The 24,328-nt window shown below is 33.3% G+C and overlaps 2 protein-coding genes across 2 annotated transcripts; both read left to right on the top strand.

Annotated features, from left to right (window-relative positions):
* The first annotated feature begins 3,158 nt into the window (after positions 1 to 3,158).
* LOC123895118 (probable E3 ubiquitin-protein ligase ZFP1) lies at positions 3,159 to 7,368 on the top strand. Its single transcript, XM_045945332.1, has 7 exons — positions 3,159 to 3,328; positions 3,554 to 3,636; positions 4,495 to 5,299; positions 5,725 to 6,119; positions 6,221 to 6,304; positions 6,679 to 6,846; positions 6,974 to 7,368. Exons 3-7 carry the CDS (start codon positions 4,522 to 4,524, stop codon positions 7,118 to 7,120), a joined length of 1,572 nt encoding a protein of 523 aa, XP_045801288.1. The 5' UTR covers positions 3,159 to 3,328; positions 3,554 to 3,636; positions 4,495 to 4,521; the 3' UTR covers positions 7,121 to 7,368.
* A 10,782-nt stretch (positions 7,369 to 18,150) lies between these two features.
* Positions 18,151 to 23,203, top strand: LOC123895117 (sodium/calcium exchanger NCL-like). The gene is made up of 9 exons (XM_045945331.1): positions 18,151 to 18,739; positions 19,402 to 19,584; positions 19,681 to 19,865; positions 20,811 to 20,956; positions 21,068 to 21,356; positions 21,774 to 21,922; positions 22,058 to 22,310; positions 22,400 to 22,684; positions 22,776 to 23,203. The coding sequence occupies exons 1-9, from the start codon at positions 18,343 to 18,345 to the stop codon at positions 23,022 to 23,024; spliced, it is 2,136 nt and encodes a 711-aa protein (XP_045801287.1). The 5' UTR covers positions 18,151 to 18,342; the 3' UTR covers positions 23,025 to 23,203.
* Positions 23,204 to 24,328: the final 1,125 nt, after the last annotated feature.

Below are 24,328 nucleotides of genomic sequence, written 5' to 3'. Positions count from 1 at the left end.
TCCTCATCTTAAATAATATCAGCTTAATGATAGTCGGATTTACTATATCTTGTGGAAGTGTACATCTGAGGAGACATATGAAATGGGTTTCTGGTAGGGAGAATGGTTCACATGGGATGATCATCCATGATATGAGGGGGTAGCTAAAGTCTCTGAGGATTTCTCTGTGAGAAAAAAAGTGAACAAGTCCCACGTGGTTAATCATTTAATTGCGGCTGTGACCAGATAGACCCCACTTGGAAATGTCACGTCATATTTTCTATGTGCCATTTGATAGATAGAGAAAAAGGGCAAAAGAGATAAACAAAGAATATACCTTGGCACTTTATTATGCTATGCTTTTCACCTTCCCCTTTCTATATGTCCATCCATCGACTACACCTCCCTCTTTTGCGGTCCATTATTTTCTGATGAACTCAACCAATTTTTTTTTTTTACCACTAGTATATGAGCTACTTTGTTGTTTAATCTGATTCGGGTCAGTTTTGACATCAAATCATTTCAATTTTCTCTCGATCAGAGTTGCAATGATCAAACATTAATTCTTTATATTAAATCTAGCGCTAATCACCACTTGATCAAACAATTGATAAATTAACTATAAATTTAGTTCAAGGAGTAAAGATTCTCTTAGTTTAAAATTTTATTCCTAACTAAATAATATATGTTATCTAGTTTGTTATCTACCGTAAATATATTATATCATATTATCTAAGTTTCTTATATTGTTCGGTTTGATATTGCTCTAAAGAGCTAGGTGCATAAATACTCCGTCTTGATGATAGTAGTTGTTCGTCTTGCTAATGAATTAGTTGTTTTTTTTTTTTGTGATTCTTGTGCTCGTGGTGTTCAGCTTCGTTCATTGATCATCATCGATCTAGCTTTCGATTGGTTTTGAGTTAATTTGGATTTTCAACAAGACTTAATTCGTAAGAGATTGATATAGATATCTCATATTGTCTCTATTGTGTTAGGTCTATCTCAATTTTGCATCGTTCCTTTGTTGCAAGAAGCTTGGGCGAACCTATATGGTGGCCTAGTATATAGAAGGTTAAATATGTTTTTGGTCCTTATAAAATGATGACATTTTAAATTTAGTCTTTACTTAATTTTTATTAAGTTTTTAGCCCTAGAAAATTATCATGTACTCAATTTTGTTCCATACTGCTAAGACAATGTACATTTTTTTAATAATTTTTTTGCAGGTATGTTTAAAAAAAAGTTCATCCAAAAAAAGCAAACCCAAAAATTTTGATTTTCAGGTCATACTTTCATTACTTTTATCTTAAATCGTTGTCTTTTAAAAAACTCATATTTAAATTCATATCATGTCAAAAAAATTATAAATAAAAAAGAAATACAATTCTTTAATATTGTAGATTTGCACTTGCATAAATTCAATCCTATGTATAATGAAGATAATACTAAACTTTTACTATTTTCTCCGTCTCTGATATTTGGTTATTAACTTTTTGGTTTTTTTTTTTTTGACAAAATTAACTTTTTGGTTTTAAAAACCAGAAAGTGGGTGTGTGTTAATCACCGCCATGCCACACCGCATGATTCGATTGGGAACCTTAATTATATACCTAATCTCATCCAAAGGAACTAATAATAAGCAAGTTTCTCACAACCCTTAAATTGTTTATTTAAAATATTTTCAATACACAACAAGCCAAACAAATAGTAGTATCAATTCATGTGATTATAAAATTGAGTAATTAAACTTTTATGCCCATATTTTAATCATACATGTCGCATGAGATGGCAGGTAGCATTTTTTTATAGTTAACTATGTATACTAGTTTTTTTTGACCAAACTATGTTAGTTTAACAAAATTAAACCTATCAAAATTCAAAACCCACAATAACAAGTCAAACATTTCAAGAATTAGTTGATGAATGAATGAATTGTTGCACACCTTAATTATCTATATACCATTGGATGTCATAAATAAACCTTTGGCTTCATAAAACCAAAAATTTGATCCATTTACTCTATTCATTCTCATGTTAATAAAAACAAATATCCAGCTTATACAATAAAAAGCCAACAAATTTCCAGCTCTCTTACCCATTTTACAATATATCTAATTGTAGGTTTCTTATCATCAAATTTTTTAATACTATAAAATTCTGAATTTGAAATAGATCACGGTATATTTATGTCTATATAATTATTAACTGAGTTGTATTTACAGCAGAGTTTTTTGTGCCTGATTTCATAAAAAAAAAAACTTATATTCATAAAAATGGAAATTTTAACAAATGCACTATTCTTTTCTAAGAATTAAGTTTTTGTTGAAATAATGTCAACATTAACTATTAATATTTGTGAAATCCCTTTGACTTGCCTTGAATGCCAGATAATTTTTGTCTATTGATTCATGAAACCTACTACAATTTTTTTAATGGGTGAAATCCATTGCATGAGAAACCAAACAAGGTACTTTATTTTTTTTAATTATATTTTAACTAATTAGGAAAAATATATTATCACCTAAATTTTTTTTTACCAAAATAAATTATTACTTTTTTCTTTTGAAGCAAAAACAGAAAATTCAATAAAAAATATCTGTTACCTAAAATCTTTTGAGGCAAAAACAAAATATTCAGAAAAAAAAACTGTTACCTAAAATCTTTTGAGGCAAAAACAGAATATTCAGAAAAAAAAAACTGTTACCTAAAAATTTGCAAAAATATAAATTTAATAATAATGATGATATATTTTTTTTTATAGACAAACCGATAAACACGACCGTTTCTTTACGCGTGAGCTTAACTCAGTTGGTTGGGACATCGCATTTTATATGCAGGAGATGAGGTTTGAACCCTGAACACCCACTTATCCACTTAAAAATGTGAAATTTCTAGTCACTCAGCTACCTAAAAAAAAACCCTTTTTAGGTACGAACTCCAATTAATATGTTTAACCTAATAATATCGACACCGACAATTGAATCTAATAATATCGGCACCGACAATTGAGTTATATATTTTACTGATAATATAATAATATTTTTTTGACGCAATATAAAAATATTATTTCAAAAATAGAAAAATATATTATTTTCTTTTTTTGAAAAGTAAAAAAAAAAAAGATTTTTACTAAAAAATAAAAAATTCTATAACTGAAAATTTCTCTCCAATGATCCTCTCTCTCTCTTTCATATAATCATCATATTCATTCATTCTCTCTTTTTCCCACATACTACTCCTCTCTTTCTTTTTCTCTCTCTTTTCTTTTCTCCTCTTCTTCTCCGATCCTTCATCCTTTCATAATCAATCAATTCTCATAATTTGCACCTTCCTTCGCTTTCTCTCTCCGGTAATTCAATTTATCCAATACAAATTTTCAATTTTTACCCTTCAATTTCTCTAATTATTTTAGGGTTAAAATATCCCCATTTGTGTTTTTCAATGAAATTAAATAACTTGCATTCCACATTTATCCGATTATGATTTCTGACATTTTTCTGTTAACCCCATTAATAAATTTGTGTTTGTTAATTAAAAAAATTTAATTTTTTTGGTTTTTGTGAATTTTTGACAGAGTTGGTTTTGGGATTGTTCCTCGTATGTTATATTGATCTCTGATACTCACAAGTTGCAAGCTCTTGTTTTGATGATAACAAGGTATGGTTTGTTCCTTTATTGTTGTTGTTTTTGGGATTGTTCCTTTATTGTTGTTGTTTGGTCGGTGATGATTTTGGGTTGATGTTATATGGGTTATGTCTTTTATTGTTCGATGATAAACCTGAAAAATAATGGTTGAAGAAGAAGTGAAGAACAAAAAAGTTATGTTTTTTTGTTGTTTATGTATCCGTTATCTTTTTTTTTTGGTTTTAACCTTCTTGTTGTAATCTGGAGTTCGATCAAGAGGTAAGGGAAACATGATCATAGGTTGTTCCAGCCCGAGACCAAACTCAGGTATCTTGATCGAACAACCTTAATGAAGCTTTGTTAATTACTCGAGGGAAACCTTTTGGTTCAATGTATTTGTTGATTCTTATGATTAACCAGGGCTTTGAAATTAATTATTACTTTGGAACTTCACATAATTTAATGTTGTATGAGGTGTCATTTTATTAGGTGTATGACTAGTTTTGACTTGAAAGGATATATATATATATATTTTTTGATAAGTAGATATATTTTGTTGGTGTTGTGTTTGCCTGCTTGGACTTGGAATGCTTTTATAGAGTTATAGGCATTTCTTTAATTCATGTTTGTATCTCATTAATTCAATTTTTCTGTCTGTGAATGAAGCTGCATCTTATATGTTCATTGAATGTGTCGTAAATTATTTGTCTTATTTATGCAAGGAACTGGTTTTATTAATGACTAATGTTGATATGAAAGATTAGATTGTGAAATGTTGATAAATGTGTATATTGATTTGCTGTTATTATGACTATTTGGATTTGGATTTTAGCTTTTATTCCTTATGTGTCTGGCTGATTATAAGATTTTTCTCCTTTCATGGAATATCAGGATTAACTTGCAACAAGTCTCTACATTATGGATCAAATGACAGATTCTGATATGGATCAACAACGGCAAGGCTATTTTCATTCTGAACCGTGTGTTCTTTTGAGAGGCCCCAATGTTGGACATCCTAATTTACGCTCAGTGGTGACTGCTTCCGGGAATGCAACTAATGTTGATTCTCACTATTTACCAGATGCTTATGACAATGCTAGGGTGTATGGGATTACACAATACAATGGCATGCAGCCTCAACATAACCTCGAGATGGGCGTTGCGGCAGCAGGCAACATATATTATTCTGGCATGAATCCTTCTTCAAGTACCGGTGTTTTCCCTCTGCCTCATAGAGCCTCCGATCAGTTGCCTGGTTCAAGCACATTTGCAATCTCCGGTGTTTCCTTAGATAATTTCGGAAGAAGCGCTGGTTTCATGGATGATGCTAGAGGTCCTTACAAAAGAAAAGTTGCTGAAGGGATTAGAGGAAACCACCAACATTTTAATGCTTCAACTAGTTCTTCTATTGCTCCCCCGAATGCAAGACATGCTGATGGGGTTGCTATGATGGATACTGCACCATTGCCATTCCGTGTCCCTTCCCTCATTGGAGTAGGACCACATGGCGGTGCATGGAGCAGGTCGGGTGAGTCTATTATGGTGCATGACCATAACCATTTGATTCACGGAAACTATTTGGGGCAACACTTTCCGCCAGCTGCTCCTCCTTGGCTGGACCAGCAAGTGAATGCTAATAGCAATGATGGCCATACTGCAGGTTGGAATCCATCTGTTCCGATGCCTTATATACAAGGTAAATATTTGTTTTTTCCTTCTTGTTTTTGAGGTTTTCCTTTTAGTGATTTGTTTACATTTACTTGAATGTCTTGTAAGTGTGTAATTTGTGACAACATATAAGAAGCTCTTTTCAGGCGTCCTAATGAAAAGTGGAAACTACAGCTTATTGGATGTGGTAGTCTCAACTAAGCAATACATTTATGAAACGCCTTGTCGATAAATGCGTAGATTTTTTTTGTGTGCGTGTGTGATGTGCCTTCCATGTTGTCAATTAATAGTAAACAATGCTCGATAAATGCGTAGATGTTTTTTTGTGTGCGTGTGTGATGTGCCTTCCATGTTGTCAATTAATAGTAAACAATGAACTCATGTTTTCTTGAATTTGTTATGTTGATTATGCGTTTAGGTATACTGACTGACTGTTTCACTATTATTCTCCAGCACCCAATATTAATGGAAGTTCGTTAGAGAGTGCAAGTATGGGTTTGCAGAGGTATCATGACACAGCCGGTAACCGAAATGTCCTGAGGTTTCCTCCTCCGCCTCCTCCTGTCAACCAACAGCACCCTAATTATCATCATCCAACACTTCCTATGCAAGGAATAAGAGGTCACAATATCAGCTTTCACCCTCCGGTAACTGCAGCTTCATTTAGGGTTCCACCAAATCCTCCACGTGGTTCTGTGATCCCTCCACAGACTGGTTTTGAGGCAGGTCCTAGGCATATCATCCCTGCACCATCAACAGGCTTCCGGATTTACCGACCTCATAGGCTCATGCCAGAGATAGCTCTTGGACATCGAAGTCTACCTCCCGTGGGCTTCCTCCAAGTTGATGTAATATTTCCTATGACTCTTCACATGTTTGCTACAAATGATTTTATGGATATGTTACAAATTCATTGATTTTGTTATTCAATTAAACTTCATCTATATAGGATGTTGCTCTGATTGATGAAGTCGGAAATCTGATTGACCATCACCGAGATATGCGCTTGGACATAGAGGACATGTCTTATGAGGTAAGTGCATAGATAACTTTATTTTCCTATCAAGGTAGACATGTGTTAAGTCTAGATAATGTAATTTTATAGGTTATAGAAAATTTGTAAAATATTTGGAACCTTTTTGGGTTGACTTATTTGAACTTATCTATTAACATAAACACTTGTGAGATTGTTTGGGACAGTTTAAGGAAACAACTTGTGACATGTCCACAAGTTGTTTTTAGCTTATTTACGTAATCTCTTCAGGATAATTTATGAAAACAGCTTGTAACTTGTATAAAAATGTCTGAATTTATTTTATCTTTTGACGTATAAGCACTTATATGATAAGCGATCAGTAGTTAAGCTGTTTATCTAAACAAGGCCTTACACTTGAAATTTGACTTCAGGATCTACTGGCATTAGGCGAGAGGATCGGCAGTGTGAACACTGGTTTATCCGAGGAAACAATTGCAAATCAACTAAAGACAAAAGTTTATTCAACGAAAGCCACTGCTATTAATCTGGAGGAGGTAGCTTCTGATGATCAGGAAACCGATTCTTGCATAATTTGCCAGGTACAATCTTTTAGCAACAAGTTTCATACTTTCTTTCACTCAATAACTGTACTTGATATTTCTAATTCAAACTTTCTAGGGTGTTTCTTCCTTCGATGTAACTTTGTATCTGTATATAATTCCACAGGATGATTTTACGGACCAAGAGAAGATTGGGATTCTTCGATGCGAGCACAAATATCATGTGGATTGCTTAACGAAATGGTTGCTTGTCAAGAACGTGTGTCCGATATGCAAGTCAGAAGCTTTGGCACCTGGAAGGACTGATGCATAGGAAAGGAATCAATGAATTCCTTTTCTTCCTTGCCTATATATCCTTCTTGGATTATTTATTTTTGGACAGAATTATTTTATGTAATGTAATTTGTATATGTACTTGCACATAATATAGACAGTTCATGCCTGCCCAACTCATTTAATCTGGGCACTAGAACTTTTGTATCTATCAACTTGTACAGACTTTGTTCTGTTGGATGTATTTACTTCGGGTAAATTATATCGGTACTTTTTTTTCATTTATTATTTTGATGTGTTTCGAGTCGAAGCTCTCATAATCATCCTTGTGTTTTGCATGGTAAATCTTTCTCTTCATGTGGTGTGGTATTGAATGTTTGGTTACCTTTTAGTGCTAGAATTTTTCATGTTGGATTCATGGATTTTGAATTCATGATATGATTTATTGTTAGTTTATGGCTTAACTATGTCAGTAGTTATTTAATACACGTAAATTGTCTGTTTTGGTTCTTATGATTATTTTGCTTCATTTAGTTTGAAATTTTTGGATTTAGTCTTCAAATTTTTTAGTCATTAGGTTTTGTGAAAATATGTTCTTTACCTATGTTTGGAGGATTATTAGGTTTGTACTCTGAAGTTGAGGTCGCCGTATACGCTTTTGTGACTTCTAGGGCTCAATCTTGGGTGTTATAAGATCATATATTGGGAGATAGTGGGGTCTGTAGTATGGAATCTGATTTTGAAAGTGCTTTGGATAATCTTTCATGAAACGATTTCTAGTTCGGACTTGAGCAGTTTTGCTAAGAAGGATACCGTTCCCCTTAAAGCTCAACATATTTTGACGTGTTTTGTTTGGTAAAATTGTTCAATACATGAAAGTTAAGTTAATATGTTCGCAATATAGAAAGCAGTTTTTGAGTGTTTGCAAGCATCACATGCTCATGATTTTCTGCTTGCTATCCCTATTGATGGATTAGGCCAGCATGTGTCATCAATATAGTATCCTACCATCCTTAAATATCGCCTCATGATTCTTTTATTTTTCGTTGATGAGGTTTGCCTTGTTTGTCATAAAGCGTGTCTGGATAACTTTGAGGAGCACACAATACATTGTAGAGAGCTTCTAGGCTTCAAATATAGGCACAACTTTGTCCGGGATGTCATTTTTGATATTTTTAGGCGAGTGGGAATATTTGTGAAAAAGGAGGCACCTTTGAACTTTTTGACCAATCCAATGATGGAAGATTGACTCTCACGCCGACAGATGTTATGGTGTATGGGTGGATAGGGGAATATATGCATGTGTGGACTAGAATGGGGTTTCACAACTTGTGGGATTGAGGACCGAGCCTTTTAATGTGGGACAAACGGCCCTCAAAGCTTCTTTAAGCAAAGTGGCCAAACATGATAAAGTATGTTCTGACAATCAACATATTTTTATACCATTTGCATTTGATACTTTTGGCTTCTTAGCACCAGAGGCCGTGAATCTTCTCTGCAAAGAGTTCAAAAGATTATGCATAACATAACAATGTTGTGTCTCCTAGGTCCTTGAATATTGTTTTTAAGAGAATTGGTTTTACCATTAAAAAATAGTTAGCGGAGCAACTTGTTGTCCATTTACATTTCATTCACGTGTAATTATCATATCATTGATCAATATAAGATACTACAATTTAAAGAAACTTTTTAAAAAATAGATAATATTTTTATAGCTTATTTGAAATAGTGATTTTGTAAAAAATAATAAATGAATATTTATGCTTAATCTATTTTTAACTTTGAGAATATTGTAACAACATAAATTGAATTTGTGAAATTTATCTAAGTCCACCAATATCTTCCTCCAATATAGTTTTTAATTTTAGTTTCTCCATTTTTTTCGTATTATGAAAAAAATAATTCTTATAAGTTTTCTATTTGTTTTTTCTTCACTATTTTCTTCAATATTTTTTACAAAGTTCTCCCCTCTCTTCTAAACTTCCAAACAAACCCTTATTTTTTTACTTAAGTCAGATCCTTAGTCTTATCACCTTATAATAAAATAAACAAATGCATTCTTACTTTGAAACCTTTTATCCAAATCTTTTCATTTATTTATTTTTATCAATGTTTTGGGAGTTTATAATATTTTTTTTTTGCCACAAATTTATATGTATAAACGAAGTACAAAATGTTTAGAAGTTGGAAATTTTTCAGTAAAAAGTTGGAAATTTAGTGAAATTTTAATATAAAATATAATTTTTTTTAAGATTTTAGATTAGGGTTTAGGGTTTCATTTTTTTGTGGATAATGAAAAAATATATCAGTGGGAGTGTAAGGGATCGTCCAACCCTTACAAGTTACAACTAATGAGATCATCGAAGAGAGAAAATATCTGAGTGTTTATTATTATTTACTAGAATTTGATATTTTGATAGGTGAATTTTAATATAAGTTTTGAAATAATTTAAGACCATATGAGCGAAGAATTTAATTTATATGCACCGTCAGTCTAAAGTTATTTTGCACATGCGTGCGTCCAATAATATACCGACACATCATGTATGGTAATTAAAAACACATGATGTGTCACACTCATTAAATGATTTGGCAACGCTGTTGTAACTGAAAAGTTTGTTGTAACCAACTCAATTGTTATTCATTGATTTTCAAAGTGATTACAATGCTAGACTTATATAGCTTGCCACACAAGCAACACAAATGGGCTTGATACAAACTAGGCCCAATACAAGCTAAGCCCAAACACACATATACAACTATCAACATACCCTCCCTTAAACTGATTTCTACAAACACAAACACCAAAAATCAGTTTATACACAAACTATTATACATCATGCTAAGCATACAAAATCTGCCATTCCCATTTTGCTTCTAAGATCACAGAATGTATCAAGCTTCAATGGCTTTGTCATAATGTCAGCTAGCTGGTCTTGAGTTCTGCAGTGAACCAGCTCAATGATGCCATCCTTTGCAAGGTCTCTAAGGAAGTGAAATCTGACATCAATATGTTTACATCTCCCATGTAGAATAGGATTTTTTGAGAGCTTGATTGAAGAACTGTTATCACAGTTGATGATGGTTGCATTCTTCTGACTTATCCTTAGATGCTTCAACACATTTCCAAGCCAAACACACTGGCATGAGCAGGAGGCTGCTGCAACAAATTCTGCTTCAGTAGTAGACAGAGTTACTATAGGCTGCTTTCTTGAAGACCAAGAAATGGCACCACTTCCAAGCATAAACAAATATCCAGATGTACTCTTTCTATCATCTAGATCTCCAGCATAGTCTGAGTCAGTCCAAGCACTTAACTGCAGCTCATCACTAGTTTTCTTGTACAACACTCCATAACCAGCTGTCCCTTTAACATATCTCAAGATTCTTTTCAATGCAGCTTCATGAATCTCTGTTGGTCTATCCATAAATCTAGCTACAAGACATACTGAAAAAGCCAAATCAGGTCTTGTTGCTAACAAATACATCAGGCTACCAACTATCTGCTTGTACCTCTTCTCATCACTTGCTCTTCCTGTTTCATTTTTCATCAACTTGCAGCCAGGCACAATTGGACTACTTACTGCATTACAGTTCTCCATGCCAAATTTGCTTAGTATCTCAGAAGCATATTTCATCTGATGGATGAAAATTCCATCATCAGTTTGACAAACCTCCACCCCTAAAAAGTACTTCATTTTTCCCAAATCTGACATTGCAAATCTATTCATCATTGATTGCTTGAAGGTATTGATGTGAACTAGATTGTTACCAGTGACAATTAGATCATCTACATATATACTAACAATGAGGATACCATCATTGTTATCTACCTTCTTGACAAACAAAGTGTGTTCAACAGGACATTTTTCAAATTTTTCACTTAAAAAATGAGCTTCAATCTTGCTATACCAGGCTCTAGGGGCTTGTTTAAGTCCATACAAAGCTTTTCTCAACTTATACACCTGCTTACTGTCACCCTTTAGATAACCTGCTGGTTGTTCTACATAGATGTCTTCAGTCAACTCACCATGTAAGAATGCACTCTTTACATCAAGCTGATAAACACACCATCCCTTGCTTGCAGCCAAAGCTAGCACTGTTCTAATGGTTTCCCATCTGGCAACAGGTGCAAAGACCTCACTATAGTCTATACCATACTTCTGAGTGTAGCCTTTAGCTACTAATCTTGCCTTGTGTTTGTCAATTTGACCCATTTCATTATACTTTGTTTTATAAATCCATTTCACTCCAATTGCTTTCATCCCTTCAGGTAAGACTGACAATTCCCAAGTGTTATTGTCTTCTATAGCTTTTATCTCAGCATCCATAGCATCTTTCCAAACTTGATGCTTGCAAGCCTCATCATAAGTGCATGGATCTTCACTACTGCTATAGACAGCCAAATTCTGCAATTCTTCCTCATTGTCAATTTCTGCACCCATCACAAAGTCTTTGAAGTGACCTGGAAGTTTCCTTATTCTAGGCTCCAGTTGATTACCATTTTCATCTGAACTTTCATCTTCTGCATCTGTACTCTCATATCCAATGTCCATATCTGAGCTGGACAAGGGAGGATCATGAGGTTCATGAGTAACCTGAGGCTCAACAGGTTCATCAATAGTAGCTGTGATTTCATCAGAGTCAACAAGAACTTCATTTCCATCACTTTCTTTCAGCTTATTGTCCCAATTCCATGCTTTTGATTCATCAAATACCACATCTCTGCTTATTATTACCTTTTTATCAACTGGATTGTACAGCTTGTAGGCCTTTGATTCATCACTTATTCCTAAGTGAACACATTTGATGCTTTTGTTGTCCAATTTCTTCCTTTGACTATCTGGTACATGAGCAAAAGCAATGCATCCAAATACCCTGAAATGTGTAACAGATGGTTTAATACCACTCCAACATTCTTCAGGAGTCATATTCTTGACTGACACAGTTGGACTTCTATTCATAATATGTGTACTCCATTTTACTGCTTCAGGCCAAAACCTTTTTGGTACATTTCTACTAGCTAGCATGCTTCTAACTATGTTCAAAAGTGTTCTATTTTTCCTTTCAGACACTCCATTTTGTTGTGGAGTGTAGGCTGCAGTGAGTTGTCTTTTAATGCCTTGAGAGGTGCAAAATTCATCAAAAGCATTGGAGGTATATTCACCTCCTCTGTCAGTCCTCAAGCATTGTATCTTGTTACCACTCTCATTTTCAACTAATGCTTTAAAATTTTTGAAATTTTCAAAAGCTTCTGATTTTTCTTTCAGCAAATAAACCCAAGTCTTTCTACTATAATCATCTGTAAAGGTTATAAAGTACCTTTTTCCTCCATTAGAGCTTGGATTTATAGGTCCACAGATATCAGAATGTATTAGTTGAAGTTTTTCAGTGGCTCTCCATTTTGCCTGCTTTGGAATTGCTTCTCTTTGTTGCTTGCCTGACAAGCAATCCGTGCATCTTCCTTCCATATCTTCTAACACAGGCAAACCATTAACCATGTCAAGTTTGGTTAGTAATTTCAGGCCATTCACACTCAAATGTCCATATCTATTGTGCCACAACTGAGTTCTTTCTTGTTTGGAGAATTGCATACACATTGGCATTATAACTGGAGCTGAAATTAAAAACATTCTATTTGCAGTCATTTGAGTAGAGAATATCAAACCATTGTCATCATGATATCCCTTGCACATATTATCTTTGAACACAACAGTTACTTTCTTTTCTTGCAGTTGCCCAACACTTAGCAAATTTGTGGTAAGGCCTGGGAGATAGTATACATTGGTAATTACATGAATCTTTCCATTGATAAAAAGTTTCACATTACCCTTTCCCATGACAGACATCTTGGTATCATTACCTAATTTCACTGAATCTTTGAATGAAGAATCAAAATCATATAACCAGTCTTTTTGGCCAATCATGTGATTGCTGCAGCCTGAGTCTAGGTACCAAACTTCTTCTCTAATCTCATGATCTTTATCAGTTCTTGCCATTAATAAGGTTTCTTTTTCTTCATAGAATTCAGTGTAGTTGACATTGTCTCCCCAATCTGGACAAGAATTTTGATAATGACCTAATTTGTGACATTTGAAGCATTCAACAGTCTCCAAATTTTGCCTACCTCTGCCACCTCTCCCTCTACCACGACCTCTACCTCTTCCATTACCAGCACCTCTTCCACCATTGGAAATTTTGAGTGCTTGTTCAACACTACTTTCTTGTTGACCACGCATTCTTTGTTCTTGTACCAAAAGGCTACTCTGCAGTTCTTCAACTGATAGTTCAGCCACATTGGTAGATTGCTCAATGGAGCACACAACATAGTTGAATCTTGGAGCTAAAGATCTCAGTATCTTTTCCACTATGGTGACTTGCTGCACAGTTTCACCACTAGCTGTCATGCGATTTGCTATTGTTAGTGTTCTTGAAAAGTACTCATCCACAGATTCACTTTCTTTCATCTCTAATAGTTCAAATTCACGCCTAATTGCTTGCAACTGAGCCCTCTTCACCTTCGTTGTGCCTTGATACTTTCTTTTCATAGCTTCCCAAATATCCTTTGCAGTTTCTCGATTGAGTATGGTTTCCATTATTGTGCGATCAATAGATTGGAAGAGATAATTCTTTACCTTGAGATCATTGAGTTTGCTTTCATTTGCAAGACGCACTTGTTCTGCTGTTGCGTTTGCTGGTGCTATGCTCACACCATTCTCAATTAATGGCCAAAACTCCTTTGATCGGAGCAAATTCTCCATGAGCATTGACCAATGCTCATAATATCCATCAAATTTGGGAACTGTAGGCTGCAAATAGTGCGATTGTTCTGCCATTGTTGAATCAAGAAGCTGAAGAAGGAAAGAAAATGCAGAAAAAACGATGCTTTCGCCGGAGAAGAGAAAAAAGAACAACCGGTACGGCGGTGAAAAACGGTTACAGCTCCAAAACTGCGGTTCTTGGAGCTAGGCCCTATTGAAAGGCTCTAGATACCACTTGTTGTAACTGAAAAGTTTGTTGTAACCAACTCAATTGTTATTCATTGATTTTCAAAGTGATTACAATGCTAGACTTATATAGCTTGCCACACAAGCAACACAAATGGGCTTGATACAAACTAGGCCCAATACAAGCTAAGCCCAAACACACATATACAACTATCAACAAACGCGTCATTGGATGTATGTGTAAAAAATATTTACACCGACGGTGCACAACAATTAAACTCATGAGCGAAACAATGTCAAAAGTTAAGATTTCATAAGACAATGAATGCATATAATTAGAGCCGTACAAAAGTGTCGGGCTATCGGGCCGGCCCATTAGCCCTATATTTTTACACGGGTCGGGCTTCATAAAAAGGGGGCTGGGCCTGATCGGGTCAAACTTTTTCAAGGGACGTCATGGGCCGGCCCACATGCTTTTGGGCCGGCCCCTAAAGAATTTAAAAAATATTTTAAAAAATTCTTTAATCTTTTTATTGTTTTATTTTGGTTCTATTTTTATGCATAAATTCATATATAATCTTTTTTATTATTTTTGTCGTTTTATTGTTATTATTTGTGTTTTGTTTCTATCTATAATCTGTTTTATTCCTATTTTTAAGCATATAATATTTTTATTGTATTTATCTTATATTCTTTCTATATTTTTTTAATTTTTTTTGTGAAATTACAATGAAAGATATAAAACTTGGAATATGGTTATTTTAAGCATATCATCTTTTTATTGTATTTATTTTATATTCTTTCTATATTTTTTTTATTCTTTTTTTTTTACTTAAATTACAATGAAAGATATAAAACTTGGAATATTTTTTGTTTGTTTTCACCACCAGTTTAATCTGGTTCGGAGGTCAGTTCTGACATCAAGTGGTTCCAGTCTCCTCCCGATCGCAGTTGCGGTGGATCGAACCGTGGTCCTCCCTACCAAGTTCAACGCCACCACTGAACCAACTAACGATTGGTATAAAACTCGGAATATGGTTAAACCTACTAAGGATAAATTAGTAACTTTGGTAGTAATTAATTTTATTATATTAAAAGTAGATATAAAATATTGAGATACAAGGTGGAAATCTATACCTATATATAAAGAGGATAAAAAAATTTGGTGTGAAATTTTCATAATAGCAACAATATCTTATTAACAAACTCACCATGATATAAGACATTTTTTAGCTATAAAAATCTTATTAACAAACTCATCATAACATAAGACAAAATAAAAAACGCGGATCACACAAAAACCTTATTGGATTAGAATGAGAATATTTGTTAGAGATTTGTTTGTTTGTTTGATGAGGATAAAGAGGAAGATATTGTTGTTTGAGAGATTATGTGAAAAAAATATAGGGATACGAATTACTTTCTTGGAGATTTAGTTGAGAAATATAACATAAATTTAGTAGGATTTATTTATTTATTTAAAAAATACTATGAAAATTAATGGGCCGGCCCATCTGGCCATGTAGGGTTTTTGTTTTTATCGGGCCGAACTAAGTGGGCTGGGCCGAGCCGGGCCGGTCCCTGGGCCAGGCCAGGCCGAACCGGGCCGGTCCCTTTAACAGCTCTACATATAATAAGTATTTTGTTATAATACGGATAATTTGGTAATAATAATTTAAAGAGATTCAATTCCATCAGATACATCCCAAATTAGAAGGGAATAAAAATGAGAGAATGTGTTGAAATGAGATGAAATAAATGTCATCATATATACCACTACATTCCAAACGGAACCACATTATATATTATATTATCTTATTCCATTGCACCTTATTCCATCGATTCAAACAAAGCCAAAGCGATCCAACACATCACACATGCTGGAGAACATTGACTCAACTAGTTTAATGGTTTTGCATGGTAAGCTTTTACATGAATATGAGATGATCTAATTCCACGAAGAAACGTTTTGGTTTGGGTGTTTGATCTTGCATGCATGCATATAAAGTGCTCGATGTTAGAACAAGAATAAGTCATTATGTGCATTTGAATTTCTACCAATTTATATGGTTTAAAGTGTTTATTATTGATTACCGTAAAAAAAAAAGGTGTTTATTATTGTTTTTTATGTTGCTAATGTTAAGTGCCAAGACTTGTTTAAATAGGAAAGTGGTAGGAAATAGATTGGATGCATAACAATTGAAACGTCTTTTAACTTTATATGTTATGTTACGTACACATTGAGTTGTGTGTTCGTTGGAGTAGCCGCGGTGCTCCGGTCAAGGTTGTTGTAAGTGTTTACTCCAACGTTTTTTTTTTTTTAACTAAGTGTTTACTCCAACGTTAATCTAGTATATAGTATATACTACTATAATATAGGGAAAATTTAGCATGTGCCCTTAAAGCACTATACTATAAATAGTAATTTTACATTAAAAGTTGTGCATTTCACATTTTTAGAAGTCAACAATTGATCTATTCAAAAAATAAATACTATTTAAAGTATCTTAAATACACATCTTAGCACGATCGTAAAATATAGTAAGTGAGGTATGTTAATAATTCACTTTAGTTAAGTGAATTCTCATGGTATGGCAGATAATGTCGTAAAACCATTATTTATAGGACATTTTGTCCAATATTACTCTAGGAGTATGGTATGGTAAGTATCTGATCCTATATATAAGAAATATTTTACTTTTTAGATTTATTGTAAAATAAATGTATTTAGATTATATTATTATCTAGACACATCAATTCCAAAATAAATCTAAAAAGTCATATTTTTCTTATATATAAGACCGGAGGGAATATTATTTAAAAGAATTAATTATGTAAGAAAAAAAGAGTGACATTATTGTTGGTTATGAACATAGCATGGTGACGTAGCATGGTGACGTGTCATATCTGTCACAGTTTTTATGACATTATAGTAGTTTTTTTTTTTTTTTTTTTTTATGTACCAAAAATTATAGTTGGTTATTATTGGAAAAATCAAGTCTGATGAAAGATAAGATCAAGACTAGAGTTTAAAAAAAGTGACATTCTTTATCTTATAAGTCAGGTTTTATAAAAATGAATTAAACTTAGTTAGAGTCTATGCTTCGGGTCATTCATCATTATATCCACACACCAAACTTAATAATACTGGGCATGAGGGGTGTAATTGAAAAAACTGAGTGTTCGAAAGTATTTTAAAGCTTTGTTGTAGGTATTTTCTACAGTTTATTTCAAGATTTTAAAGCAAGTTTCTTTCAATATTATTTAAAATTTCAGAAATTATCTTTGTTTCTTTCACATTAAGAATAGTTAATTACTTAAATTTTATTAAGTGAAGTTGGGTGCTACGTACATTGCCTGTCAAAATATCTGATAGAATAGGGATGAATAGAGTGCATTGCTGTAATATATGAAAAAAGAGTGGGTGAGTGTCTTTATTGTATCCATTGCATTTGTTAGAAATAAATTATCAGTGACAAAGTATTACATGCAGTAGGTGTAGGTAGAGAAGGAGGAAGATTGGAAGAAAGACACTATGTTTACACTCATTCACATTCACCATCAATCTAATTGATTTCACCGGTATTCTAAACCAACAACTATTGGTGTTAAACCTCTGGGTGGAAGGAGTCTCCGTAATCTAGAGTTCTAATGTGAGGTAACTAAAATTTGACCAATAATTATTTTGAAACTAAGAAATATTGTAAAAGAGATTTATGGAATAGAATTTTTTTATTATTATTTGTTAAAGTTTACCTGTGGGCACATAAAGTGAGTTCTCTCCTCCCAACCGAATTTTCTTCATACACATGAGTCAGGAATCGAACCCTAACCACATGCTTTAGAGGACCAAAATCCCACTTGGACCAATTCATCGGTCGAATTAACTTCTAATACTCAATAGTCAATACCAAAGTCAAGTCAACTTTATTATATTTTCTAAGAAAAAAGAAGTCAGCTTTAATATATCTTGTCATGAATTGCATTAAAAGGTTTTTAAATAAAGTAAGTAATTATTAATTTTTAGTCAATACTCAAGTCTTTTTATATTTTACAGATAATCTCAAGTCAGCTTTAGTAATATGTACATATATGTATGAATATGTATGAATGGATTTGTATATATGGTCCTTAGTTTTAGGGTCAAATTAAATAAATGTATAAGTGACATGCTATTTTATTCAGTTCACACCTTGCCATGAAGGCCTAAATGAAGGACATTCATTTAGTCTCTTGACCTTGCTTGTGTATTGCTATAAATCATCATAAGTTTCTCTTTTTTTTTTGTCACTTAAGCATAGATAGATAAAACAAAATGAGAAGTATTACAAAAGCATCATACTTTAATATTCTATTTCTTTCTATATTAGGCTTAGCATTACATGTTCAATGTCGTTCTCTTCCAACTGAATTGATTTCAAATGGAGTTGATGATGATGTTCAATCATCACAACAAGACTCTTTTCTACTTCTTAATAATCATAACAATGATTCAGGAGAGTATTGTAAACAAATGTATGGTTTTTTGCCATGTTCTAATGACATTCTTGGTCATTTATTTCTAATTTTGGTTTATGAGTATTTGTTGTTCCATGGAGAATCATATTTGGCTGCTGGAGGTAAACAAATCTTTGAGATTCTTGGTCCAGGTGTTTTTGGTGCTAGTGCTTTTGACCTTCTTGGTGCCCTTCCCGAGTCCTTAATTCTTCTTGGTATGTTAAAATTCGAATCTGCAACACTCAGTTAATCACACGTAAAGTTGTAGTTAATTCAGTTGAGTAGATGACTAATTTAGACAATGTTCAAAATTGTGGTTAATTAATCATATGGTTGAATTAATCACAATTTTGGCCGTGAATTGAATCAACCATCTACTCAACTAAATTAACCCCATTTTTGAACGTTGTTAACAAGTGTCGCAGGTGTAGAGTTATTTTGATTCAAATTTCTTTGTAGCACGCACAAGTATTTTACCATGCACAAGTTTGTTTTCACCATTAGATTTAGAGCCGTCAAAATTGGCTAGCCTGTATGGGCTGGCCTGCCAAGCCCGAATAAATGTAGGGCTTGGACTTAAAATATTAGCTCGATTTTTTAAGAAAGCTTGAATTTTAATATGTTTTTTTGGCCCGACCCGATAAAACCCAAAGCACATCCGGCCCGTTTAGGGCCGGGTAGCCCGTTTTGACAGCTCTTATTAGATTAATAAGTCTCGCAATTGGATCAATATGTCACATCGAATCTCATTTGATCAAATGGTGAAACTTATTGATCCAATAGTGAAAACAAGCTTGTGCATCATGAAAAACTTGTCTCATCTGTGCACCATAGGCTTCGTCGTATAATTGAAGATTGTTGATTTGTTGTTTGTCAGTTACTGGACTTTCAAGTGATAAGGAGAGTGCACAAGAGTATGCTTCAACTGGTGTTGGTTTGTTAGCTGGATCATCCATCTTGCTTATGACATTAGTGTGGGGGACTTGTGTTACTGTTTCCAAGCAAAGCTTGAAAAATGACTCAAATTCATCAGAAGGAACAATAAAACAATATTTGACTGGTTTGATCTTGATTCTACCTCTGTGTTTAAACTAATTAATGATCATTATCAGTAATTAAACTCCTTTTATTGGATTTTATTTATTTATTTTTATAGGTTATGGTATTACTATGGATGAAGACACTAAAGAGATGGCAATAATCATGGTTTTCTCTATTATACCACTTCTCATAATGCAGTTTCCTACATTGTTCGATTTCTCTACAACGTTGCGCAATGCGACCTTGATCATTTCTCTCATTATTTCTGTCGCTTTTCTCATCTCATACTTCATTTACCAGGTTTCTTATCCACTTCCTCCTATTTGCATTACAGTTTTTTTTTTTTTTTTTGAAGAAGCTAAATTAGCCCACCCAAATTGGCAGAGAGAATCGAACCTCAGACCTGGGTTCTATTTGCATTAAAGTTAATCCTTAAAATCACTTTGTCCAATTGTTAAATATCATTATAATATACAAATAGGTTGTATTCTGATATAATCTCAATCTTAGTTGTGTTCTGGCTGTAGAGACATTAAATGATCGCAGCCGCAAGTCGCAACATACTATTACATTGTCCTGCCATCAAATGGACCTATTTGCATTTAAGATGATCCTATTTACAGTATATACAAATTAGTTTAAGTCACAATCTTCGATATTGCGGAGAGTCGATGTCAAACGTAACTAATAATACATACAACCAAGATTGCATTGCAGAGACATAAAATGATAAAAATCTTGATATCACAGCTCAAATAGCATGTCATAGATCATTTTATAAAACTCAGTATCCAGTGTGTGTGTGAGAGACAGGATCAATTGACAGTGTCAAACTTAACATATGACTGACACTTTCGATAATCCTTTGCTGCATATTCATATTACAAAATCCACGTAAGATTGGAAACTATTGTCATATAGATCATGTCTATAAAATGTAACATGAATCTGAAATCATTTGATATGTTAGATACATCAAAATTAACGTCTTATGAACTTTTTATCAAAGGCTATTATGACATAACTATAATATATATATATATATATATATATATATATATATATTTACCTTTGATTTGTTAATCAGTGACTAATATTATTCACTTGACACCCTAAAGTGAATTTCTCACTTTATAGGAGCCGGATCCGAAGGAAATGGTGAAGCATATGCCTCTAAATTAATTACTAAATTTGTAATAGAGACTAGTTTGATTCTCTTATTGATTAATTGCATTCAATGTGCAGATCTTTAGACCACAGATAGAGAAAACAAGACTAGAATACATAAAGCATGATGACTTAATATTAAGCATTTTCCAACGTGTCGAAACGCAAACTCTCCAAAAAATCCTAGCTGAGGATGGAACTCCCAATGTAACTGCCATAATTGGGTGAGTCAAATTTCGTGGAACATTTCTCAACATATTAAGGATTTGTTTGGATATAAATAGCTTAATTAACCGTTTATAGTATAAATGTTTATCATATACTTCATTATGCAGGTTATACAATGACTTCAGTAAAAATTTACATGAGGGAGAGGAAAAGCATTTATCAGCTTCTCAAGTAAAAGACTTGTTCACAGGCTTGGTATCAGAGAGGAACAATTTAACCAACACAAATATCACAGAGAAAAAAATCACAGACTTCATAAGAGTTTTAGACAAAGATGGTGACCAAATTATAACCAGGGATGAATTTGTCAGTGGCTTACTACAATACATTAACCAAACAAAGCATGCTTTGGATAAAAAGTACCTCCAAAAAGAATCTATGAACAAAATGTATCAGGTAAGTTCACACTGTGAGCCTTATTTTGATAAAGAATTTACTTAAGCCTTTATAGCACAAGTGTTTATCATATAAGCTCTTATTAATAAGTTATTGGCTAACTATGCTATTGGCCTCCTAACTTTCACAAACTTACGTTTTTGGCCGCCTAACTTTCATAATAGCACTTTTGGCCCCCCATTGATTTTGACAAAGTTAATGCACACGTGGACAGTGAATCATATGCCATGTCAGGATGTCATGTGAGTCACTTGCGAATCATTGTTCATGTGAAAATATAAGCTGTTTCATATGAAAATAAACTGAAAACAGCTTATGGACGAATCTTAAGGCGTTTCCATAAGTTATTCCAAACAGTCTCACGAGCTTATTTCAGTGGATAAACTTAAATATCTAAACTTATTGTATTCTAAACAGAGTTTTATCAAGCCATGGATCGAACATGTGAGAAAAGAACGCGAATTGAAGGGACATATTATTTCTGGAATCTTAACTCATTCTCACAGCGATATAGTCGGTAGGCTGCTCAAAGATGATGGTACGCCTGATAAAGATGCTATCAAAAGGTACGCATATTTATATCTTTACACTGACAGTATATACGAATTAAATCAAACATTTAACTATCCAAATTTGATTATTATATTTAGTTCTCTACTCATGACATAACAAAATTCTAAATAATTTTTATGATGCAATAGGTTGTTTGATGAAGTTGATATCAATAAAGATAGCCACATTTCGAGATCCGAGTTGGAACAAATAGTGAAGAAGATTCAGTTTGGTAAGGTTATAGATGCAGAGGAAGCAAACACAAAACTCTATAAGTATCTTGATGTCAACAAAGACAATGAAATTAGTGAACAAGAATTTGTTGATGGCTTCATGAAATGGATAAGCTCAAATTCCAACCAAGACCCTAGCTCAACTTCTTCCTCTCATGAAACTAATCAAGTATTTCACTTATTTCAACTTCTACTTTTTTTTCTTAAAAAACCTTTCAAACACTTGTTCAATAATAGAAATTTACAATTGTGTATTAGACATGGGAAGCTGTTGAGAAAGTAGTGAAAGAGAATCATCAATCCAAAGGGGTGATTGCATGGTTAATAGCTATAGCATATGTGGTATTGGGAATTACTATGCTATCACTTCTTGCTGAGCCCTTAATAGCAACTGTTCAAAAATTCTCCGAAGCTGCGGGAATTTCATCATTTTTCATCTCTTTCATGTTAGTCCCTTTTGCCACAAATTTTAGAGAAGCTACCTCAGCTATCAAAAAAGCTAGTTACAAGAGAAGTAGTAATACTTCTCACATAATATACGAGGTTAGTCATGTTTCACTTCTTCGCTATTTCAACGTAATCTTAATTAGTCTGTAGATCCGTGAACTATTTGAAAATTTTTCGGTGAATGCAGATTTATGGAGCTGTGTTCATGAACAACATTCTTGGGTTTGTGGTGATATCTATTCTTATATATATGAGAAATATCACTTGGGAATTTTCAGCTGATGTATTGGTGGTGGCAATTGTTTGTATTGTGATGGGCGTAACTGCTATTTTTCGCGCCACTTTTCCGATTTGGACATCTTTACCTGCATATCTCTTGTACCTAATATCATTGGTTTTGGTTTTTGTTCTCAAAGATGTTCTCAATTATGTTTAGTGTTTTTTTTTATGGGAGCAAGATTAAATGAAATAACAAACTCTTGATGTGGTTTATTAGAAAATATTATGTACCACAAGAGTCTAGTGCAAGTTATGGTTGGCGTGTAGTGTGTGCGAGTATTGTAAATTCTGAGATATCGAATTCAACTCATATTGACAAAGAATAATATTATGTGATCCTGCATGGTGCAGAATATATGTTATGAATTCTAACCTTGTTGATTCCTTTGATTCTAAGGGCTTATAATATAGGATCGGAGTTCTGACAATCCTCCCCTTTGAGCCATATTTTTGAGGTGGAGTTAGTTTCAATCTGTATCAAAAACTAAATCAACACGAGGCTATTGAAACTGCCACAAAGAGTTTGTGATAATCCCATCCCTCTCAATAAGGGAGAAAAGTTTCCAATTTCCACACCATTGTTAATCTCATCCTCTGTGGCATGCAACACTATTTTTCTTCGAAATAGGCTAAAATCAAATAAGAACAAACAACTTGTGTAGGATAAGACCATGTTTAGATAGCACAAGTGTTTAAGCAAAAGATAAAATAAATTAAATTGTTTTTGCATCTTAGAGAACTCATGAAAATAAGCTGAAAACAACTTTTGATAAACTGTTTTTATGTATGTATGTATGTATGTATGTATGTATGTATGTATGTATGTATGTATGTATGTATGTATGTATGTATGTATGTATGTATGTATGTATGTATGTATGTATGTATGTATGTATGTATGTATGTATGTATGTATGTATGTATGTATGTATGTATGTATGTATGTATGTATGTATGTATGTATGTATGTATGTATGTATGTATGTATGTATGTATGTATGTATGTATGTATGTATGTATGTATGTATGTATGTATGTATGTATGTATGTATGTATGTATGTATGTATGTATGTATGTATGTATGTATGTATGTATGTATGTATGTATGTATGTATGTATGTATGTATGTATGTATGTATGTATGTATGTATGTATGTATGTATGTATGTATGTATGTATGTATGTATGTATGTATGTATGTATGTATGTATGTATGTATGTATGTATGTATGTATGTGTGTGTGTGTGTGTGTGTGTGTGTGTGTGTGTGTGCAGGTACTCCTAAGCCTGGTTTTCCTCCTTTGGTTGTTGATGAACATTTTTTGTCTATTCCGGGTGTCTTTGTACCTGGCTTCCTGTGGCCTTTTGTGAAGGAGATGATCGCTAAGTCCGGTGATAAAACTGTTGTGGCAACCAATCTCCCGCGTCGAATAACTGACGACAGTCAGTTCCCTGAGCTT

Source organism: Trifolium pratense, linkage group LG7, assembly GCF_020283565.1.
Source record: "Trifolium pratense cultivar HEN17-A07 linkage group LG7, ARS_RC_1.1, whole genome shotgun sequence".
Classification (NCBI taxonomy): Eukaryota; Viridiplantae; Streptophyta; class Magnoliopsida; order Fabales; family Fabaceae; genus Trifolium; species Trifolium pratense.
Note: the sequence above shows the minus strand (reverse complement) of the source record. Positions and strands in the feature narration are given on the sequence as shown.

What these genes read in the sequence shown, in the direction of transcription:
- LOC123895118 (XM_045945332.1), top strand. Translation starts at nt 4,522, where the DNA reads ATGGATCAAATGACAGATTCTGATATGGATCAACAACGGCAAGGCTAT. An exon ending in TCCGATGCCTTATATACAAG is followed by an intron (nt 5,300 to 5,724) that starts GTAAATATTTGT and finishes ATTATTCTCCAG; the next exon opens with CACCCAATATTAATGGAAGT. An exon ending in TAGAGGACATGTCTTATGAG is followed by an intron (nt 6,305 to 6,678) that starts GTAAGTGCATAG and finishes ATTTGACTTCAG; the next exon opens with GATCTACTGGCATTAGGCGA.
- LOC123895117 (XM_045945331.1), top strand. Translation starts at nt 18,343, where the DNA reads ATGAGAAGTATTACAAAAGCATCATACTTTAATATTCTATTTCTTTCT. An exon ending in AATAAAACAATATTTGACTG is followed by an intron (nt 19,585 to 19,680) that starts GTTTGATCTTGA and finishes TTATTTTTATAG; the next exon opens with GTTATGGTATTACTATGGAT. An exon ending in CTATGAACAAAATGTATCAG is followed by an intron (nt 21,357 to 21,773) that starts GTAAGTTCACAC and finishes TATTCTAAACAG; the next exon opens with AGTTTTATCAAGCCATGGAT.